This window comes from Quercus suber, unplaced genomic scaffold (assembly GCF_002906115.3).
Source record: "Quercus suber isolate HL8 unplaced genomic scaffold, Cork oak 2.0 scaffold_153, whole genome shotgun sequence".
NCBI lineage: Eukaryota > Viridiplantae > Streptophyta > Magnoliopsida > Fagales > Fagaceae > Quercus > Quercus suber.
The window spans coordinates 879310-897583 of record NW_027069614.1 but is presented as its reverse complement, the minus strand read 5'-3'; the positions used below and the strand labels follow the sequence as shown (position 1 = coordinate 897583).

General features: G+C 35.8%; 2 protein-coding genes across 2 annotated transcripts in view; both read left to right on the top strand.

Moving 5' to 3' along the window:
• LOC111993653 ((S)-scoulerine 9-O-methyltransferase) overlaps positions 1 to 1923 on the top strand; it is an 11374-nt gene extending 9451 nt beyond the window's left edge. Inside the window, exon 4 of the mRNA XM_065777344.1 lies at positions 1667 to 1923. Coding sequence (XP_065633416.1) covers positions 1667 to 1923 — 257 coding nt within the window. The remainder of the gene's footprint in view (positions 1 to 1666) is intronic.
• An 11809-nt stretch (positions 1924 to 13732) lies between these two features.
• LOC111993681 (chlorophyllide a oxygenase, chloroplastic) lies at positions 13733 to 18220 on the top strand. Its single transcript, XM_024025510.2, has 9 exons — positions 13733 to 13909; positions 14339 to 14572; positions 14705 to 14809; positions 15015 to 15290; positions 15693 to 15840; positions 15989 to 16173; positions 16334 to 16446; positions 17178 to 17472; positions 17605 to 18220. Exons 1-9 carry the CDS (start codon positions 13832 to 13834, stop codon positions 17773 to 17775), a joined length of 1605 nt encoding a protein of 534 aa, XP_023881278.1. The 5' UTR covers positions 13733 to 13831; the 3' UTR covers positions 17776 to 18220.
• Positions 18221 to 18274: the final 54 nt, after the last annotated feature.

Genomic DNA, 18274 nt, shown 5'->3' with positions numbered 1-18274 from the left:
TTTTTTTTTTTTTTTTTTTTTTTTTTTTTTTTTTTTTAAATCTGGCCAACTGAAACCGAAATTTTCAGTTTGCAAAGTTCTCAACCGAAATAGCTGGAACTCAATTGGTTTCGGTTTGTTTCAATTTCAATCGGTGTTCGGTTTTTGCACCTTGATTTTGGGCTAGTTGGGCCTTTGGTTTTTTTTTTTTTTTTTTTTCAAAAATTTTCTATTTGGGCTTTTTTTTTTTAATTATTTTTTTTAAATGCAGTATTTAGTATGTTGTTACTACAAAACAAAGATTCAGCCAAGCACATGGGTTATCATTTTTTTTCAAATCCCTAACTTTATTTGCATATAAAACTTGAAAAAAATAAACATCTTGATCTTGATTCACTATTATCAAAGCCCTAACTTTATTGATTCAGATTTAGTATTAAACAAAACCCAAAACACAAAACAGAGAGAGGATATCAAGATTTTTGTTAGGACATATGTGGTTCACTTGTTAAGAACATATGTCATTCTTTTATATAGTTGGCTAATCCTTTGACAAAACACACTTTACTTGTAATTAGGTTGATTTATGATATGTTTAATACTTCAAGAAATATGTTGTTCAAGTCTAATATTAAAGGCATGAAGATTGGACCAATAAACAAGTAAAGAAAAACTGTTCATTAAAGCTGGATAGATAGCTCGACACTTGCTGACAGATAGCTCGACGGCTTCTTGACACCTTTTGACAGCTGGTTATCTATCGAGCTCTTAAGGTGTTTCTTATCGCAATCTCAACATCTTCTCGACAGCTAGTAGATCGATCAAGAAAGCTCTCCTGTCCCCTCGACAGTTTTTCGACACCTCCTCGACACCTAGCTATCTATCAAGATTTAATGAGGCTCGACAGTTACTATCTATCGAGGTATCTATCGAGGTTACGAAAATCAGAATTTTCAAATCTAATTTTTGGGCCAGGCTTATGTATTTGTGTATGGTTTCTTTTCTCACAACCCTAGACCTATATAAAGCTTATTTTAGAGGTTGTCATATAAGAATACAAGGAGAATATATGCAAAAGGTAACCGATACCTTATTCTCTCTGAAAGAAGCTACTGTGTCTTTTGCGCCTTAGGATTTTGTAACCAAGTGCTTCTTGATCTTCATTGTTGATGAAGTGAGCAGTCAACATTCTTCTTCCTCAAGTTAGTGAGTGAGTCACGTACTAGGATCCGTGTAAAGGAGTTAGTCATGTATTGGGATCCGTGCAACATCAAAGAGTGGCATTCCTATATTGAAGAGTTCAGAGGTTCTGAAGCGGTAGAAGGTTTCTACTGTGAGTTCATCTACGAGGATTGTAGAGTCTAGGGACAAAGGTTTTGTACTAGATCTGAAACTTCTCTTTACTATAGTGGATTGCTTTTCGGGAAGGTTTCCCCCCATGTTTTTTACTGTGAAACTAGTTTGTTTCATTGGTTTTCCTGAGTCATCATATCTTGTCTAATTTATTTTTCCGCTGTATGATATTGACATGATATTGATGTTTGTTTGTTTTTAACAAGTTTTATTCATAATAAATCTAATTAATAACTTGGGTTTAAAACTTGTTAATTCTATCAACTAGGGTCTAAATTTTCCCAACAATTTTCAAAAGAGACTCACCGTAAGTCTTGACTCTTAAGATGAGAAGTCGATGATCAAGAAGATTTGGAGCTCCTCTATGGCTTTGCGGAGATGGTCCTTGGCTTCCCAGAGGTGGCGTTGGCATCAACGTTGTCTTGGAGTGGCAGTGATGGTGGAGACCCTGCTGCTGATGCCATTTTCATCGCACAACCACAGTCACAGCGAGAAGAGAGGGTGGCGTGGGGAGGGCAGCGAGTGGAGGTAGCAGAGGCAGATTGGTGTGAGAGGGAGTGTGGAGTGAAGGCTGTGGCTGTGGCTGTTTGAATGTGAGAGGGGAAAGTGTGAGAGTGAAAAGTGTGGGGTATGTGGGGTAGGGCTTCCAACTTTTATTTTTATAGTCTGATTACTTAGTTTAATTATAGTTAATTAATCTAATGGCCAATGGGTTTTAAAATGCTATGTTTGTATGTTTAAAAAGCGCTAGGGCCGGATTAATTTGATTACTGGTCTCAGTGATTTGTTTGATCATATAAAGTTATAAACAAGGCCCAATTGTATATATAAAGTTATAAAACAAGGGAGGCCCAAGCATCTATAATAAGTAAGAGGCCCAAAGCTTTTATTACAAACTTTATAATTTATAATATATATTTAATATAAAATAAAATATAATAATATATAATAATATAGTTCGGTTCGGTGCATTAAAATTTGCCACTGAAAACCGAACTGAAATTTTTGGTTTTTTATATAATAAAATCAAAACCGAATCGAACCGAAATTTTTGCATTGGTTCGGTTAGTTTGAAGCAGTTTTTTCGGTTCCTCGGTTTTTGCATACCCCTATTAGGAAGCATTTATGGGCTGTGAATATGCAAAAAAACCAAAGGGAATGTCTAAGGCTAAGTGAGTGAGGGCTAAGAGGAATGAGTTGTGAGCTTGGGCAGAGCTAAACCACAAGCAAAATGGCAAGCAAATCAAAAATTTCAAAGGGAATTGGTGTCTTGTGGGCTGATATGCTTAGGCTTTTATAGGGGAGTTTAAGGGAGCATTAATTAGCAAAAGTCCAAAACATGGGACTGATTCAAGGGTAGAATAACTGATATAATTATCTTAGGATTTGGCCTAAAATGGGAGATTTGCTTTGGGGTCTGTTTTGCTTCTTTGGGCAATGTCACACATGGGTAAGAATTAGCATAATCTTGCATTAAATGCTAAGAATTCTGAGATTGTGTTCAGCCAATAGGATTAAGGTAGGTATTAAAGAGGAATCCTAGTGCTGCAACTGAAATTTGGACCCTAGAAAGTAGGACTCAACACCCCAAGCCAGGTGTCAAAGTTTAAGTCCACTTCAGAGGGTTCTGTTGGAGATCCCTTTATGCCCTTTAAACCACATGTTCCCAAATTTTCCCTTTTAGGATCCATGGGTTTGGTTCATGAATCAATTACATACATTTTTAATAATAAAATAAACTTTTTAGTTGAGAATTTCATGAGCTTGGAGGTCTTGGGTATGTCTTCCTTGAGTTGTAACCAAAACTTGAAGAGGAAGGGTATTTATTGCCCATTAGCCTTTAGGTGTCAGCCTCTAATACTGTTCACGTCAGAGTTGGCAGTGGGACAGATGGCCAGCTCCTAATTTGGTTTAGGAGCTTGGTTGCTTCTTGAGGTGACTTCCAGCAGAAGGCAGAATTGAATGGAGTTCTCCAGCTGGGTCAGTTTGCACACATGAGCTGTTTTGGCTGAGACTTCATGTTAGGCTTGGCTATGAGGGCTAGGTACTTTGGTGGGCCTTTGACTTGGTGATCCTCTCCACTTGGGTCTATCATTTTACTTTCTCATAGTGAGCCCTACAAAAGGGACAAACCTACTATATATTGCCATGGATTTTTATTCCATATGGGCTTTAGTTGTTAGTAAAAATGAAATGTATTCTTGAGCTTTAAATAATATTTATGATAGGTTTTGGGTATTAATTTCCATGGGCTTTAAACAACAATTTGAATAGTTTCTCCTATTTTTGCCATGGATTATTTTGTAAATGATATTTTCTTTGGGGCTTTTAAATAGTAACCTCCAATGTTTCTTGTGATAATATTTACCATGAGTTTTAATAGAGGCAATATCCATGGGTTTCAAATAAAATATGGTAGCAACCACTATAATGGAATAATGTGATTGTCTTATGGGTTTTTTCTATAGATAATCATAATATGCTTGTAAGGTGAATAATTATCATGATTTTTGGAAATAGATATTATGAATGTTGTGATGTAAGATAAACAATGACCATGGGTTCTTATATAAATTCCATGGGTTTATATTAAGGTTGAAATAAATAATCATAACTTCCCATAGGTTTTTATATTAGTAACACAAATTCATAGTTCTCCATGGGCTTGATATATGTTTGCCATGGGTTTTAGAAAAATGATTAGTGTCACGTAACATAAATAGTTATCATGGGTTTATAATATGGTATGAAATAAATAAATATTATGAGTTTAAGATAAATCATAACTTTCCATGGGTTTTTATATTAGTAACACAAATTCATAATTCTCCATGGGCTTGATACATGTTTGCCATGGGTTTTGGAAAAATGAATAGTGTCACAAGCATAAATGGTTACCATGGGTTTTATAAGATATATTTCACATGCTTTTAGTATTATAGTAATAGGTTTAAGAACTTAAACATTGTTAATCATTGGATTTTAAGTGAAATACTTATGATATAGTATATTGCCAAATATTGATAATTTTGAACTTTTTACTAGCTTGGGTTTTTAATAATACCAATGTAAATTGGGCATTTGATATTGCCAATGAAAATTGGGTTTTTGAAATATTGCCAAGCATAAGTAGTCTTGGGCTTTAGAAAAGAATGTAATGTGTGAATTAGGCTCATAAAGCCAGTTTTGGGCTCAGCTAAATAATGACACTAAAATTAGATGAGATATGAGTTTTTTTGGGTTTTTTCTGATAATTTATATCGTGACCCAATTTAAATAATAAGATATGAAATATTTGTAATTAACATAATAATAGGGCAAAAAATATTTGGGAAAGCCCAATAACTTATTAGTGGTGTTTGAAAATAAATATGTGGTATTTAAATAAAATTAGGTGAAAAAAAAAAATGTACCCTAACAACACCTAATCAAAAACTCTGAAATTTTATTATTATTTTAAAAAAGATACCACAATGGCTCTCTCATTTTTTTTTTTTTAAGGGCTCTCTCATTTTTATGAGAGAGCCATTGCAGTATATCCCCTTTTATTACCTTATTTACTATTTCATATCATAACTTTTCAAGAATTGTACTCTCTTCCATGTAAGAGCTTTTCTCTCTCGAAAGATACGAGCACTTTCTCCCTTTGAACTTCCCTTGAGGGCTTTTTCTTGGCCTACTCATCTGTACTTGGTTGGATAGTAGCCATCACAGAGTTATCACATGGGGCAAGAAGTAGTGGATGGTCTTCAAAAACTACAATTCACAAAAGAGGAAGATATTGTTTTAAAAAATGTTACTAGATTCAGTAGATTGGAGATTTTGGAAGAATGTTCATTAAACCTCTTTAGGTGCCTTCTCATTGACCATCAACAGAATCAAAGAGCCCTCAAAAACACACTGAAGTCAGCGTGGAAAATGGGGTTAGATATGAGGATTGTAGAGGCGGGGAACAACATTTTGCAATATAAATTTGGCTCTTCGTGTCAGTTGGAGTGGGTTGAAAAAGGTGGTCCATGGAATTTTGAAAATAACCTTCTTCTGCTTTATTGGTGGAGGAAAGGATTAATAGTAACTAATATCACTTTTACCCATGCTCCCTTTTGGATCCAAGTTTGGGGTTTGCCATTTGAATACATGTCTAAGGAAGCCGAAAAGGATATAGGAGGCAAACTTGGAAAAGTCATTGAGGTGGACAAAAGATCGCTACAGGCAGAACAAGTAAAGTTTATGAGAATAAGGGTCGAAATCCCTATTGTCAAGCCTTTTCGCGAAGGAGGGAACATCACAAATGCGGATGGGGAACGGTGTTGGCTCACGTTCAGGTATGAAAGACTCCCCACTTTCTGTTATATAAGTGGCTTAATTGGGCATGATGATAAACATTGTCATATGAGTCAATCAGAAGGATTGAAGGAGAGGCAATATGGAGAATGGTTAAGGGCTAGAGGCGTGGTCAAAAGTGGAGGTGACAAAGGAAAAACAATCGGGAGTAGAAATTCGGATCTTGTGGAAAATGATGGTACAAGATCCAAGTCACAGAGTACAGCTGGAATCTTGAACTCATTGGCTTAAAGTGGAAGAATGGAAGTGGTAGCTGGAATAGTAACCAAGAATTAGCAGTGGTGAAAGTCTTGGAATCAGAAACACAGCTCAAAAATTCAAACTTCTCTGAGTGTGATAGCTTAGACAGATGGGACAGGACAGAGAAGACAATACGTGATTGGAAGGAAAGTCAGGAGACACGGAACAAGAAGAACAAAAATAGAACTAGCTTGGTTAAAGAGCTGTTCAAAGAGAATGATGATGCCATGTCAGCAGCTAAGTTTAAAACAAATGGGCCTAGTAGAAAAGACCCAGAGGTATGCAGCCCACTTAAGCCAGATGGAAGTTAATAATAATAACCAAGCTAAAGGAAGGGCCTAAACCCAGATGCGACTAAGAAAGCTACGGGCAAAGGAAGGTTGAAGAAAATAGCAAGGGAGAAAAACAAGGCCCAAGAAGTGGATATGATAAATCAAAGCCTAGGAGTTGGAAAGAAAAAGGCTTGGAAACATTGAAGCCCTTACAAGGGCTAAAGGAAGAGATTAGAAGCTTGTGTGTGGGGAACATGACAACAAAAGTTCAACCTCTCTTGATGAAATGGTAGTGGCTACATGGCAGCACCGCCAAGAACAATGAGGGCAGTAGGGTGGAACTGCCGAGGGCTTGGGAACCCTCAAATAGTTCAAGAGTTGCGCAAGCTCGTGCAGTGACGGGATCCCGATTTTGTGTTCTTGTCAGAAACAAAATTAAAGAAGAAAGGCATGGAGAAGAAGAAAGGGAGTGTTGGATTCATCAATGGATTAATTGTTCCAAGCTCTGGAAGAAGTGGGGGTTTATCCCTGCTATGGAGGAAGTAAATTACTGTGGATATTCAAAACTATTCGGGTAGGCACATTGATGCCATTGTTACTGATGACTCGGGGTTTAAATGGCAGATTATAGGATTTTATGGAAATCCTGAAGTGCACCAGAGAAAAGAGTCGTGGGATTTACTAAAGGTTCTTAGCAGAAAGTTTAGTCTCCCCTGGTTATGTTTCAATGATTTCAATGAAATTACATCAATGGGGGGAAAATAGGGGGAACCCGAAGATCTCAAAGGTAGATGGAGGACTTTAGAGGAGCAATAAATTGTTGCGGGTTCAAGGATTTAGGGATTTGTGGTCCAGAATGCACTTGGTGCAATATGCAAGAAGGTGTGCATAGGATGTATCTTCGGTTGGACTGAGCTCTGGCTACGCAAGAATGGATTAATCACTACAAGGACGTGAGAGTGCACCACCTAGTAGAATCAACTAGTGACCACTTTACGCTCTTGATCTCTGATTCCTTTGCCCGAGAAAAGCCCGAAAAAAGATTCCAACTCAAAGCAATGTGGACAAGAAGAGATGAATGCAGAGATATTATTAAGGATGCTTAGACTGGAAGTGTGAGCTCAAATTCCCCATGTGACATAGCAGCTGGTCTCAAGCAATATGCAGCTGACCTCTCAAGGTGGAACAGATCAGTATTTGGCTAGGTTCCAAGGCAGATTCAGAAGAAAAGGAAAGTCTTAAATGATCTGGTTTTAAGGGATCAGAATGGAAGCAATGGCAGTGAAATCACCAAAACCAGGAGGGAGATTAATGATTTGTTGGATTGTGAGGAAATCATGTTGCAACAAAGATTCAAAGTTCAGTGGATGGGTCTTGGAGATCGTAATACAAAATATTTCCATACAAAGGCTTCCAAGAGAAAAAAGAAAAATACTATCACCAGACTTATGGATGAAATGGGGGTCTGGAGAGAGTCTACTTTAGGCATGGCGGAAGTTGCAATATCGTATTAAATAAACTTTATACAACATCCCATCCGAACAAAATACAGGAGGTCGTTGAAGCTATGGAACCAAAGGTGTCTATTGAAATGAATCAAAATCTCATCAAGCAATTCACAAAGGAAGAAGTTGAAGCACTCCTAAGACAGATGCACCCAACTAAATCCCTCAGCCCAGATGGTATGTTTGCTGTCTTTTATAAAAAATACTAGGATATTGTGGGTAATGATGTTGTTTGCACGGTCCTAAATGTTTTAAATTCTGATATATCTATGGCTGAGGTAAACAAAACATATATTACTTTGGTCCTAAAAACTAACAATCCATCTATAATGACAGAGTTTAGACCAATTAGCCTAAGCAATGTTATTTATAAACTCATCTCTAAGGTCTTAGCTAATCGCCTCAAATTGATTCTCCCCCAAATTATATCAGAAAATCAGAGTGTTTTTCTTTTTGGGAGGCTAATAATAGATAATGTCCTTATTGCTTTTGAGCTGATGCATTACTTAGACCACAAGAGAGATGGTAAGGATTGTTATATGGAAATTAAATTGGACATGAGAAAGGCTTATGATAGGGTGGAATGGGGTGTCATTGAACAAGTTATGTAAAAATTAGGCTTCCATGAAAAGTGGGTTGGTTTGATAATGAGATGCATAATAACTGTCTCCTATTCTATGCTTATTAATGGGGTAGCTCATGGTAACATCATACCTTCAAAAGGACTCCGTTAAGGAGATCCTCTGTCATCTTACTTGTTTTTATTATGTGCAGAAGGATTCTCTTCACTCATAAACAAGGCTGTAAGAAATCAGACAATGAGTGGGTTATCAATATGTAAAGGCTGCCACAAGCTCACACATCTTTTCTTCGCGGACGATAGTCTGCTTTTTTATAAAGCTAGTAGCCAGGAATGCCAACATTTAATTGAAATTCTTCGAGTGTATGAGGCTGCTTCAGGCCAGAAAATCAATACAGACAAATCCTCAGTTTTCTTTAGTGCCAATACCTCTAAGGAAAAGAAATATGAGACCCTGGATATTCTAGGGCCGATGCAAGATTCTTGACACAGTAAGTATCTAGGTCTCCCATTAATCATTGGCAAATCAAGAAATGAAGTATTTGCTGAGATCAAAGAAAGAGTGGGAAGGAAGTTTTTTGGGTGAAAAGGGAAAATTCTTTCTATAGGTGGTAGGGAGATCCTGATAAAAGTGGTGGCCCAAGCTATTCCTACGTACGCTATGAGTTGTTTTCAGCTACCTAAAGGCCTGTGTGACAAGCTTGAAAGCATGATGAGAAGGTTTTGGTAGGGACAGCGTGGTCAAGAATCTAGGAATGCTTGGGTGAGTTGGAGGAAGTTATGCAAATCCAAGCTTAAGGGCGGTATAGGCTTTAGAAACCTTCAAGCGTTCAATCTTGCCATGCTTGCAAAGCAAGGTTGGAGACTCCTTATGAACCCAAATTCATTGGTAGCTTGAATATATAGGCTAAGTACTATCCCCATGGTGATGTCCTTAGAGCTAGTTTGGGGTCTAACCCGTCCTATACTAGGAGAAACATAATGCAAGGGCTAGAGGTTGTTAGGAGGGGAACGCGTTGGAGAGTTGGCAATGGAAGGTTGATCCATATTTAGGATGACAAGTGGTTACCTACCCCCACAACGTACAAGGTTGTTTCCCCTCCTCAAAATTTTGATAATTTCCCCATTGTCTTGGCTCTAATTGATTGTGATACTAGAAGATGGAAAGCAGATCTTGTGAAGTCTCTATTCTTGCCATTTGAAGCAAGGATGATCCTTAATATCCCAATTAGCTATAATCTTCTGAAGGACAAAATTATTTGGGTTGGCAACAATCGGGGTGTTTTCACTGTCAAAAGTGCCTACTATGTAGCACTTAATATGGTGGAATCATCCAAGGAGGGAGAAAGTTCCTATAGAGACTCAAAGGAACTCCTATGGAAGAAGGTATGGCACCTGCATATACCATCAAAGGTTAAAATCTTCACTTGGAGAGCATGTGTGGATGCCCTTCCAACAATGGTGAATTTACAAAAAAGAAGTATAGGGGAAAATGATTTGTGTCCTTGTTGTGGTTTTGACTCTGAGACAATACATCATTCAATCATCAGTTGTGATAATTGGGAAGTCAAAATTGTTGAGAACTGGTAGGGGCTGTATGACATCTCAGATGTTGCATTGAAAATTTTGATGAGTGGAAATGATCGAGACTTAGAGGTGTTCTTTGGAGTTGCTTGGTCAATTTGGTATAACATGAATCAAGTTGCCTTTCAATCAAAGTGCCAAGTACCAAACCAAATATAGAGTTTTTCTAAGAGGTTTCTTCAAGATTATAGAGGAGCATGGGTGACACTGAACATGAGTCCTACAGCAAAGAATAATAGGTGGACTCCTTCACCTCCTGAGTAGTCATAGCTGCTTATTGTAAATACCTTCAAGGCCAATTTACTGTAGCAAGGGTGGAAGCTTGCGCTGTGGAATCTAGGATCCTGCTTGCTCGAGACATGAAGATCACTTAGGTTATTATTGAATCAGATGCTGCAGCAATTATTAATAACTAGTAAGTTTCCCGAGCGATGCACGGATAATGTTATAATGTTTTATGTAAATTTGTTATTAGAAAATATTATACATATATTATAGCATATTTATTATAAAACTTTGTTAGTAATAAGTTCATCATAAAAAGTAACAATTATAAATTGCACACATATATCTATTATAATTATTTTGTTCAAGTAATGAGCAATAATGAAAACAACTTGGAGTAATATTGTATAATAAAAGTTGATAAAAGCATATTAATTCATTCTATATTATTGATTTTTATTATGTGATAATATAAAAAGCTTCATTACGAAATTTTTTCTTCTTCAATGCTTTGTTATTGTGGTATGGTGACGCTTGTTGTCATTATCAGTTTCTCCATCTTCAACATTTGAAATTTAGTCCGTCTATATTTGTTCAATTTTTGAGCTTTCATCATTTTTTCCTTTTGTGCATCATTTGTGTTAATTACTAATGAATTGACATTGAGAGATTCTTGATTAGATCTTACAAAGTTTGGACTTTGTCGCTAAGATTTTTCATAGGTATTTGCATTTATATTAAATTTCGATGATGTGACAGTTTTTTGTAAATTTTTTATTTTTGTTAATTTTGGAATAGTGCAGCAAAAAGAATTAACATAACTTTTTTTTTTTTTTTTCATACCTTTTTATCATTTGAATGCGCATAAAAAATCTTAGCAACTATATCATTTTCAAAACCATATTTTAGATTGAATTCATTCAAATGAAGTATATTTGGAGGGTATGTAGTTAATGTGAGTGCCTCTAACTTTGGGATAGAAAGATTTATTTTTGTTTTACATTTTGCACACCAAAATGATCATGTTTGTAATTTGACATTCCTTTCACAAAGTACGCACAAATGTAATACCAACCCATTGTTATATCAATGTTACTTATTATTGCAATACCTTAGTAGTTCAAATCTTGCAATGAACTTTGAAATTAATATATATATTTTTTATATGTAAATAATATGATCTATTATTATTTTTATACATAAATGATGAGTATAATTTGAAATAATTAACAAACCTTTTTCGTAGGATCTCATTCAATGCATTTTATCTTTACTATTATCTTCATATTATTTCAAGATATTTAGCAAAAAAAAATATATATTATTTAAAGATAAATCCCTCTATGAAAATTGTTTTGCATGTATTTTTGGTGTTTCTTGTATAGGATCATGTTTTTTTTTTTTACCATTCCTATCATTGAATTTTTTTAAAGAAAATATTAAGTTAATGGCATTTATGAGCTAGTATATGCTCTTTGTTAGACTTTTTTGTTATTATAAATTTTAGAAGTATGCACTTGTCAATTATTTCAGCAACCTGAGGGATCTTAAGATTTATATATATATTTGTTGCACTGGTCGATGACAGAGAAATTTGTTTGCATAAATTGCATAGAATATTATTAATAGACAAAAGCATATTGAATTGAAATTGGGGAAAAATGAAGAGATATTTCATGAGAATGAGATTTTCTAGAAGTATCATCTATACGTGGGGGAGGAAGAAGAGAGTTTGTAAGAGGGTAAGAGTTTTTGCTTTGATTTACACGTGAGAATGGTCAAACTTGGTTCATAATATGTAAGGTAAGAACTGAGCCTGAGTTTTTCATAAGGTTTGGTCTACTTTTAAAAGGTAATCAATTTTATAGTGAATAATTTTTGGTCGAATTGGTCTAATTGTCCAGAACAACCCATATCAATATAATAGTAAAAATAAGTTACTATGATCTATTAGGTAACAGTAAAAAAAATTTAATAAAGAGAGGTAAAAAAAATGCTAAATTTATATAATAGTAAAAATAAGTTACTATGATTTATTAGGTAATACTAAAAAAAAAATTAATGAAAAAATGTAAAAAATGTTAAATGCAATAAGTTACTATGATCGATTGAGTAACAGTATAAAAAAACTTAATAAAAAGAGGTAAAACATGCTAAATTTATATAATAGTAAAAATAAGTTACTATGATTTATTAGGTAACAGTAAAAAAAACTTAATAAAAAAAGGTAGAAAAAAAGTTAAATGCAATATTAGAGTGCCACGTGACAGGACCTCATGCACTCTAACATGAGGTCTCTGCTTTTATATATATATTGATTGATATTAATGAAAAGTTCGTCGAAGGCAGTCTTGGCCATCTGTATCAGGGCATCCTTGCCTTGCTGAGCTCTTTCTCTGGCTGGAAAATCAATCATGTGAAAAATGAATACAACAGAGTTGCCCATGAGCTAGCTCATTTAGCAAGAAATGGTAAAGCTTCAGAAGTGTGGGTAGGGGCTTCTCCTGCAGTAGTGCAGGAAGTGATTCAAGTTGATTGTGTTAAGTAGCGCCTGTGCTTTCCCTTTTGAACCTTCTGTTGTACTTTCTTTTCTTTGCTCGATTGAATACACTTACAAGCTTTGCATAAAAAAAATTAAAAAAAAAAAAAAAAACTTTTCGGTAATTGTCATATCATTGCATCTTATATCTGTATGTACTTGGAAGTATATCCTTACTTAGATTAATTGACAACAAATTATAGATGAAATCAAAGAATCAATGGATTTTATTATGTAAAAATTTAGAGAAATGATATTTTTACAATATTTTTACAACAAATTTTAAGTAACAGGTTATTACTGATTGTTATTGTTGAGGCCAAAAAGTAAACTTAGTGTTAGGTTCAAATTTGAATCAATAACAACTAATCACTTAAGATTTGTTGTAAAAATGTTGTAGATGTAGCATCTCTCAAAAAATTAAGATCTAGTTTCAAATTCTATAAATTTTATTATAAATATGAGTTCTCTTGTAATATGTTATCTAGAAAGTAAATGCAAAATATAATCGTTTGCCTCTTATATAGTGCAGATGTAAGTATTATTGTCTTCCTTTTCTCATACAATTTCAAATTTTTACACATCTCATTAATCTTTGAATCCAAGCCTATCTTTCATTTTCAATTCAATGTTTTGAGGTGACCTACATCAAGCTATCAATCACAATTACAAGTTGGAATGATAAAACAAGATGTACAAGTAAAATTTTGCTCAAGTCTATATCACATTTCAAAGGGTTTGAATTATATGCAACGCAGGAAAGGAAAGCATTGCCCCATCTCAAAAGCTTATTTCATTCCAAGTTTGTAACACCTCAGGCTCAAATTCAATTAACCACAGCCATGAGTTTTCCAAAATTCCTAACATCATGCCAAAGAACTTTAAACATAGCAGATAGAAAGAGATATCTTCACAATCCGAGCTGGCAAGATAGCAGGCCGCACTTTTCAAAGATACTCTCTCACACCAAAAGCAAGCATGTGGAGGAAGAGGATGCCACGTGTGAGACCAAGAAGTCTACGGTCTTCCACGTGTCAAAACATGGAAGGAGAACTGAGATCGCGCGCAACACCAACCTCTTATCAACAAAAATCCTCAAAGGCAATAAAGCTCTCCAACTAACATAGTCCACGTTTTCTTTCCTCTCTCTCTCTGTCTCTCTCTATTCTATAGAGTCTGTCAGCTTCAAAACTTCAATTCTAACACCACCATGACCATAGTGGCTACAGCTGCAGCTCTCTCTTTGCCAATCTCTCTTTGTAGATCATCTAAGCTCAACACTAAAAAGGTACAATCTTTTTTACTTGTATTGCTACATAGTTTATCCGGGTACTAGTTAAACTTAAAAAAGGAAAGAAAACCTTAAGTTTGTTCATTCATTTATTATTTGTCTTGTATTATAGACCAAAGTAGAAGAGTTTTTAGTTTGGTTAGTTGATTTATTAGTTAAGTTGTTTATATTCTAGTTCAAAATGCCATTAGACATGGTTTTCTCAGCCAAAAATATATGTGTACCCGCCAAATCTGAAGGAAAATTAGTTAAATTTAGTTGTTGATTGAATTTTTATCTAGGCAACCCCGGAAGATTGTCCTTTTTTTCTTTAATCCAGGCTGCATTTTTTGTATGGGCTACTGCATATCGAAAGGAAATATGGTTAAAACTTAAAAAGTTACTATTTCATAGCTTATGTTGTTGCTTTTGGGTCTTGAATTTCAGGGAGTGAGAGGAGGATTTCGGGTGGTTGCTGTTTTCAGAGAGGAAGGAGGGTTAGAGAAGAAGAGCACTTGGGGACAGCTTTTTGATGTGGAGGATCCAAGGTCTAAGGTTCCTCAGTGTAAAGGGAAGTTCTTGGATGTATATCAAGCCCTAGAAGTGGCTAGATATGATCTTCAGTACTGTGATTGGCGGGCCCGGCAAGATGTCCTCACAATCATGCTTCTCCATGAAAAGGTTTCCCAATAACTCTTCGATTTCTTGATCTCGCCCGGCTTAAAATTCATGCATATTGGGGTTGCTAAATTTGATCCTTTGCCAGTTGGGTCTGTTAAAATAAAATTCTCACTTTTAGACAATTGGGTGTAGGTTGTAGAAGTTTTAAATCCTCTAGCTCGTGACTACAAGTCCATTGGCACAATGAAGAAGGAACTTGCGGAGTTGCAAGGAGAATTAGCACAAGCTCACAAACAGGTTGGAATTATTTGTTAATGAAATAGCAACTTGTGTATTGATAATTGTAATGCTTTTATCATGTCTGTCAGGATACATACCATCAATAAGACACAATTGATCAAATTTCACATGACTTGATCTTAGACTATACAACCGTTCATTAGATTATTGCTTTTCAAATACAATCTTATAAGCACTTGGTCTGACCAATGAATAAAAACAGGTTCACATGTCCGAAGCAAGAGTTGCCACTGCTTTAGATAAACTAGCTTACATGGAAGAATTGGTGAATGATAGGCTGTTACAAGACAGAAGCTCTACAGCATCAGACCAAACATCCCCTTCTCCCAGTACTTCTACACAATCTCTTGAAGTTGTACAGAGACGGTCACCACGTAAAAGCTTGAACGTATCTGGTCCAGTTAAACCTTATCATCCCCGCTTGAAGAATTTCTGGTATCCCGTTGCTTTCTCCAATGATCTGAAGGAGGATACCATGGTAAGCTAAGAGCATTTAAGTTTGTGATACATTCTTCGTATATTCATTACTTATGTGAGCATTACTCAGAAAAAATAAAAATAAAAATCTCATCAAGAAACCAGTTGTAGCATACCATATTATGATACAATGGAGTTCCCCCCCCCCCCCCCCCAATTGAATGGGTAAACAAAAGAAATTAAAGAACTAGAGTGGCGCTACATTTTTGGGACTGTCAATAATGCCATCACCACCATAAAATGGCATGCTTTGATGGATTACACTATAACTGTGGTGGTTTTGTTATGGGGAAACAGGGATGTTATGATGGATAAGCCAGCACTATAAATTATCTGCGATTTTCTGCAACTAATGATTCTCTGGACTTCATCATATGAATACTTCATCATTTCTCTATTTCAGATTCCAATTGAATGTTTTGAGGAACCATGGGTTGTCTTTCGTGGAAAAGATGGGAAACCTGGATGCATCCAGAACACCTGTGCACATAGAGCATGTCCTCTTCACCTTGGTTCAGTCAATAAGGGTCGCATCCAATGTCCCTACCATGGTTAGTAAGGATCAGAAGAAACAACTATAGTTTATATAGATTGATAAAATATACAGGTCTTTATGAAAATTTGATAAACGAATAACTGGGAAAAAAAAAAAAAAAAAAAAAAACTAATTCTTGGAATTTTGTGATTGATGAATGTTAGGGTGGGAGTACTCAACAGATGGAAAATGTGAGAAAATGCCATCTACGCGATTACTTAATTTAAAGATAAAGTCATTGCCATGTTTTGAACAAGAGGGAATGATCTGGATTTGGCCTGGAAATGACCCTCCAACGGCCACCATTCCCTCTTTAGAACCTCCTCCAGGGTTTCAAATTCATGCTGAGGTATGCATTGCAATGACATTCATATCCTTTGATTATCATGAATGCCCTTTACTCTTTTTTATCTGTCGAAATATTATCATGAATACAAGAAACAGGTGAATTATGCATATGTGATTCTATGAAAGAGCAAGTCATCTCATTTCAAGTATGAATATGACAGATTGTCATGGAACTTCCAGTGGAACATGGACTACTTCTAGATAATCTTTTGGATCTTGCACATGCCCCTTTCACTCACACTTCCACCTTTGCCAAGGGATGGAGTGTTCCCAGGTTTGTTCCTGTTATTATTACCGTTAAATCTAATCAGTTTTCTCAAGATGATAAAAATTTCAGCAATCTGAGTATTATGGTTCCTTTTATCATGTTCAAGATTGCCTTTTTCACTCAAGACTACCAGAAGAAGTTAAAACACAATAGGAACTTATCAGGCATCCGGACACCATGGAGAAATTATTCCATTTCCATTTTGTTTTATATGGTATTATGAGGAGAAATTATTCCATTTCCATTTTGTTTTATATAGTATTATGAGGCATCCCGCATCTAGGCACCATCTGGACAACATTTGTTTTTCAATAAAAGTATCAATAGAAGAAAAATAGGGATCACTTACTAGGATGCCGGAGTACCTAATCAGTTCAACTCATCAACCTCTCTTTCGGGAGCAAGTCCACGCATAGTTATGATTGAGATACTTCTTTTCCTCATTTTAGCCAACCCCTTTTGTTTGAGACTGAGGCTTAGTTGAGTTCTTCCTTCTATTTTGTCATAGATACCTATTCTGGCCAATAGGTGTGGAACATAAGAAGGAATGACTTCACTTCCTATGGGATTTAAAATCCTCCATCTATATTCTATATGTTATCTATGTGCCCTCTTTAAATTCAAGTAGTGTCAAGATTACATGGGCCTGATGTTAATAAGAAACTTCAATTTATATCTGACGAAACAGCTCCGGTTAAAACATACTCTTTAACAATTTTTGCAATCTGCAATTTCAGCTTTGTGAAATTTTTGACACCTGCTTCGGGCCTCCAAGGATATTGGGACCCTTATCCAATTGACATGGAATTTCGGCCACCTTGTATGGTGATATCAACTATCGGGATCTCAAAGCCTGGCAAACTGGAAGGGCAGAGTACCAAGCAGTGTGCCACACACCTTCACCAACTTCATGTTTGTTTACCTTCTTCAAGGCAGAAGACAAGGTTATTATACAGAATGTCACTGGATTTTGCTCCCCTGCTTAAGTATGTTCCTTTCGTGCAATATCTGTGGCGGCATTTCGCAGAACAGGTAAAAGGATAAATAGTAATTATCTCGTTTGTTACCTTAGCCTGTTACAAAAGGATCTACAATAGTTTCTTGCCCAGCTACTCCTATCTTTCATTTCTGTTCTACCATTGTTGATGTTTAATTTGACAACAGGTGTTAAATGAGGATCTGCGGCTCGTAGTTGGCCAGCAAGAGCGCATGCTCAATGGCGCCAATATCTGGAATTGGCCTGTATCCTATGATAAGCTAGGTGTAAGGTACAGGCTATGGAGAGCTGCCGTGGACAGAGGGGCTAAGCAACTACCCTACAGCGAATCAACATAGAATAACATGTGATGATGGATTATATAACGGCTTGCTTCTCCGGAATAAGCCTGCACATATGACAAACTTGTGCAGGAAGTCCGGAACTATTAAATGAGCACGAAATGGCTGAGAATATTATGCAGTTTCGCATACCTTTGCTCTCTCAATTGGATTTACGTTGGCATTGGCGGAGATTGTTAATGATCTGAGGCAGAGAAAAGAGTGTCTATGTGCAAAACCCTTGTAAACTAAAAAGAAACTGTACACTAATTTTATTGATTCCGTGTACAGTGTCAAATCATTATTATTTTTATTTTTTAACCTTCTTTTCAATTTTTCACCACAATGACGTGAAGATTGATTTCTGGTCTTGGACGCTGGTGTTTAAAATGTGATCCCCAAGAAGATCTGATGTAACCTTTTTTTCATTGGAGACTTGGAAAGATTTTACAGATTTTTATCACTTTTCCTTCTTCAACTCAGCTTTCCAAAATTCAACTGCATCTTTGAGGGATTT

Bases quoted from the DNA above. Each gene is read 5' to 3' on its own strand.
- LOC111993681 (XM_024025510.2), top strand. From the start codon at position 13,832: ATGACCATAGTGGCTACAGCTGCAGCTCTCTCTTTGCCAATCTCTCTT. The intron at 14,573-14,704 runs GTTTCCCAATAA...AATTGGGTGTAG, and splicing joins TCATGCTTCTCCATGAAAAG to GTTGTAGAAGTTTTAAATCC. The intron at 15,841-15,988 runs GTTAGTAAGGAT...GATGAATGTTAG, and splicing joins CATCCAATGTCCCTACCATG to GGTGGGAGTACTCAACAGAT.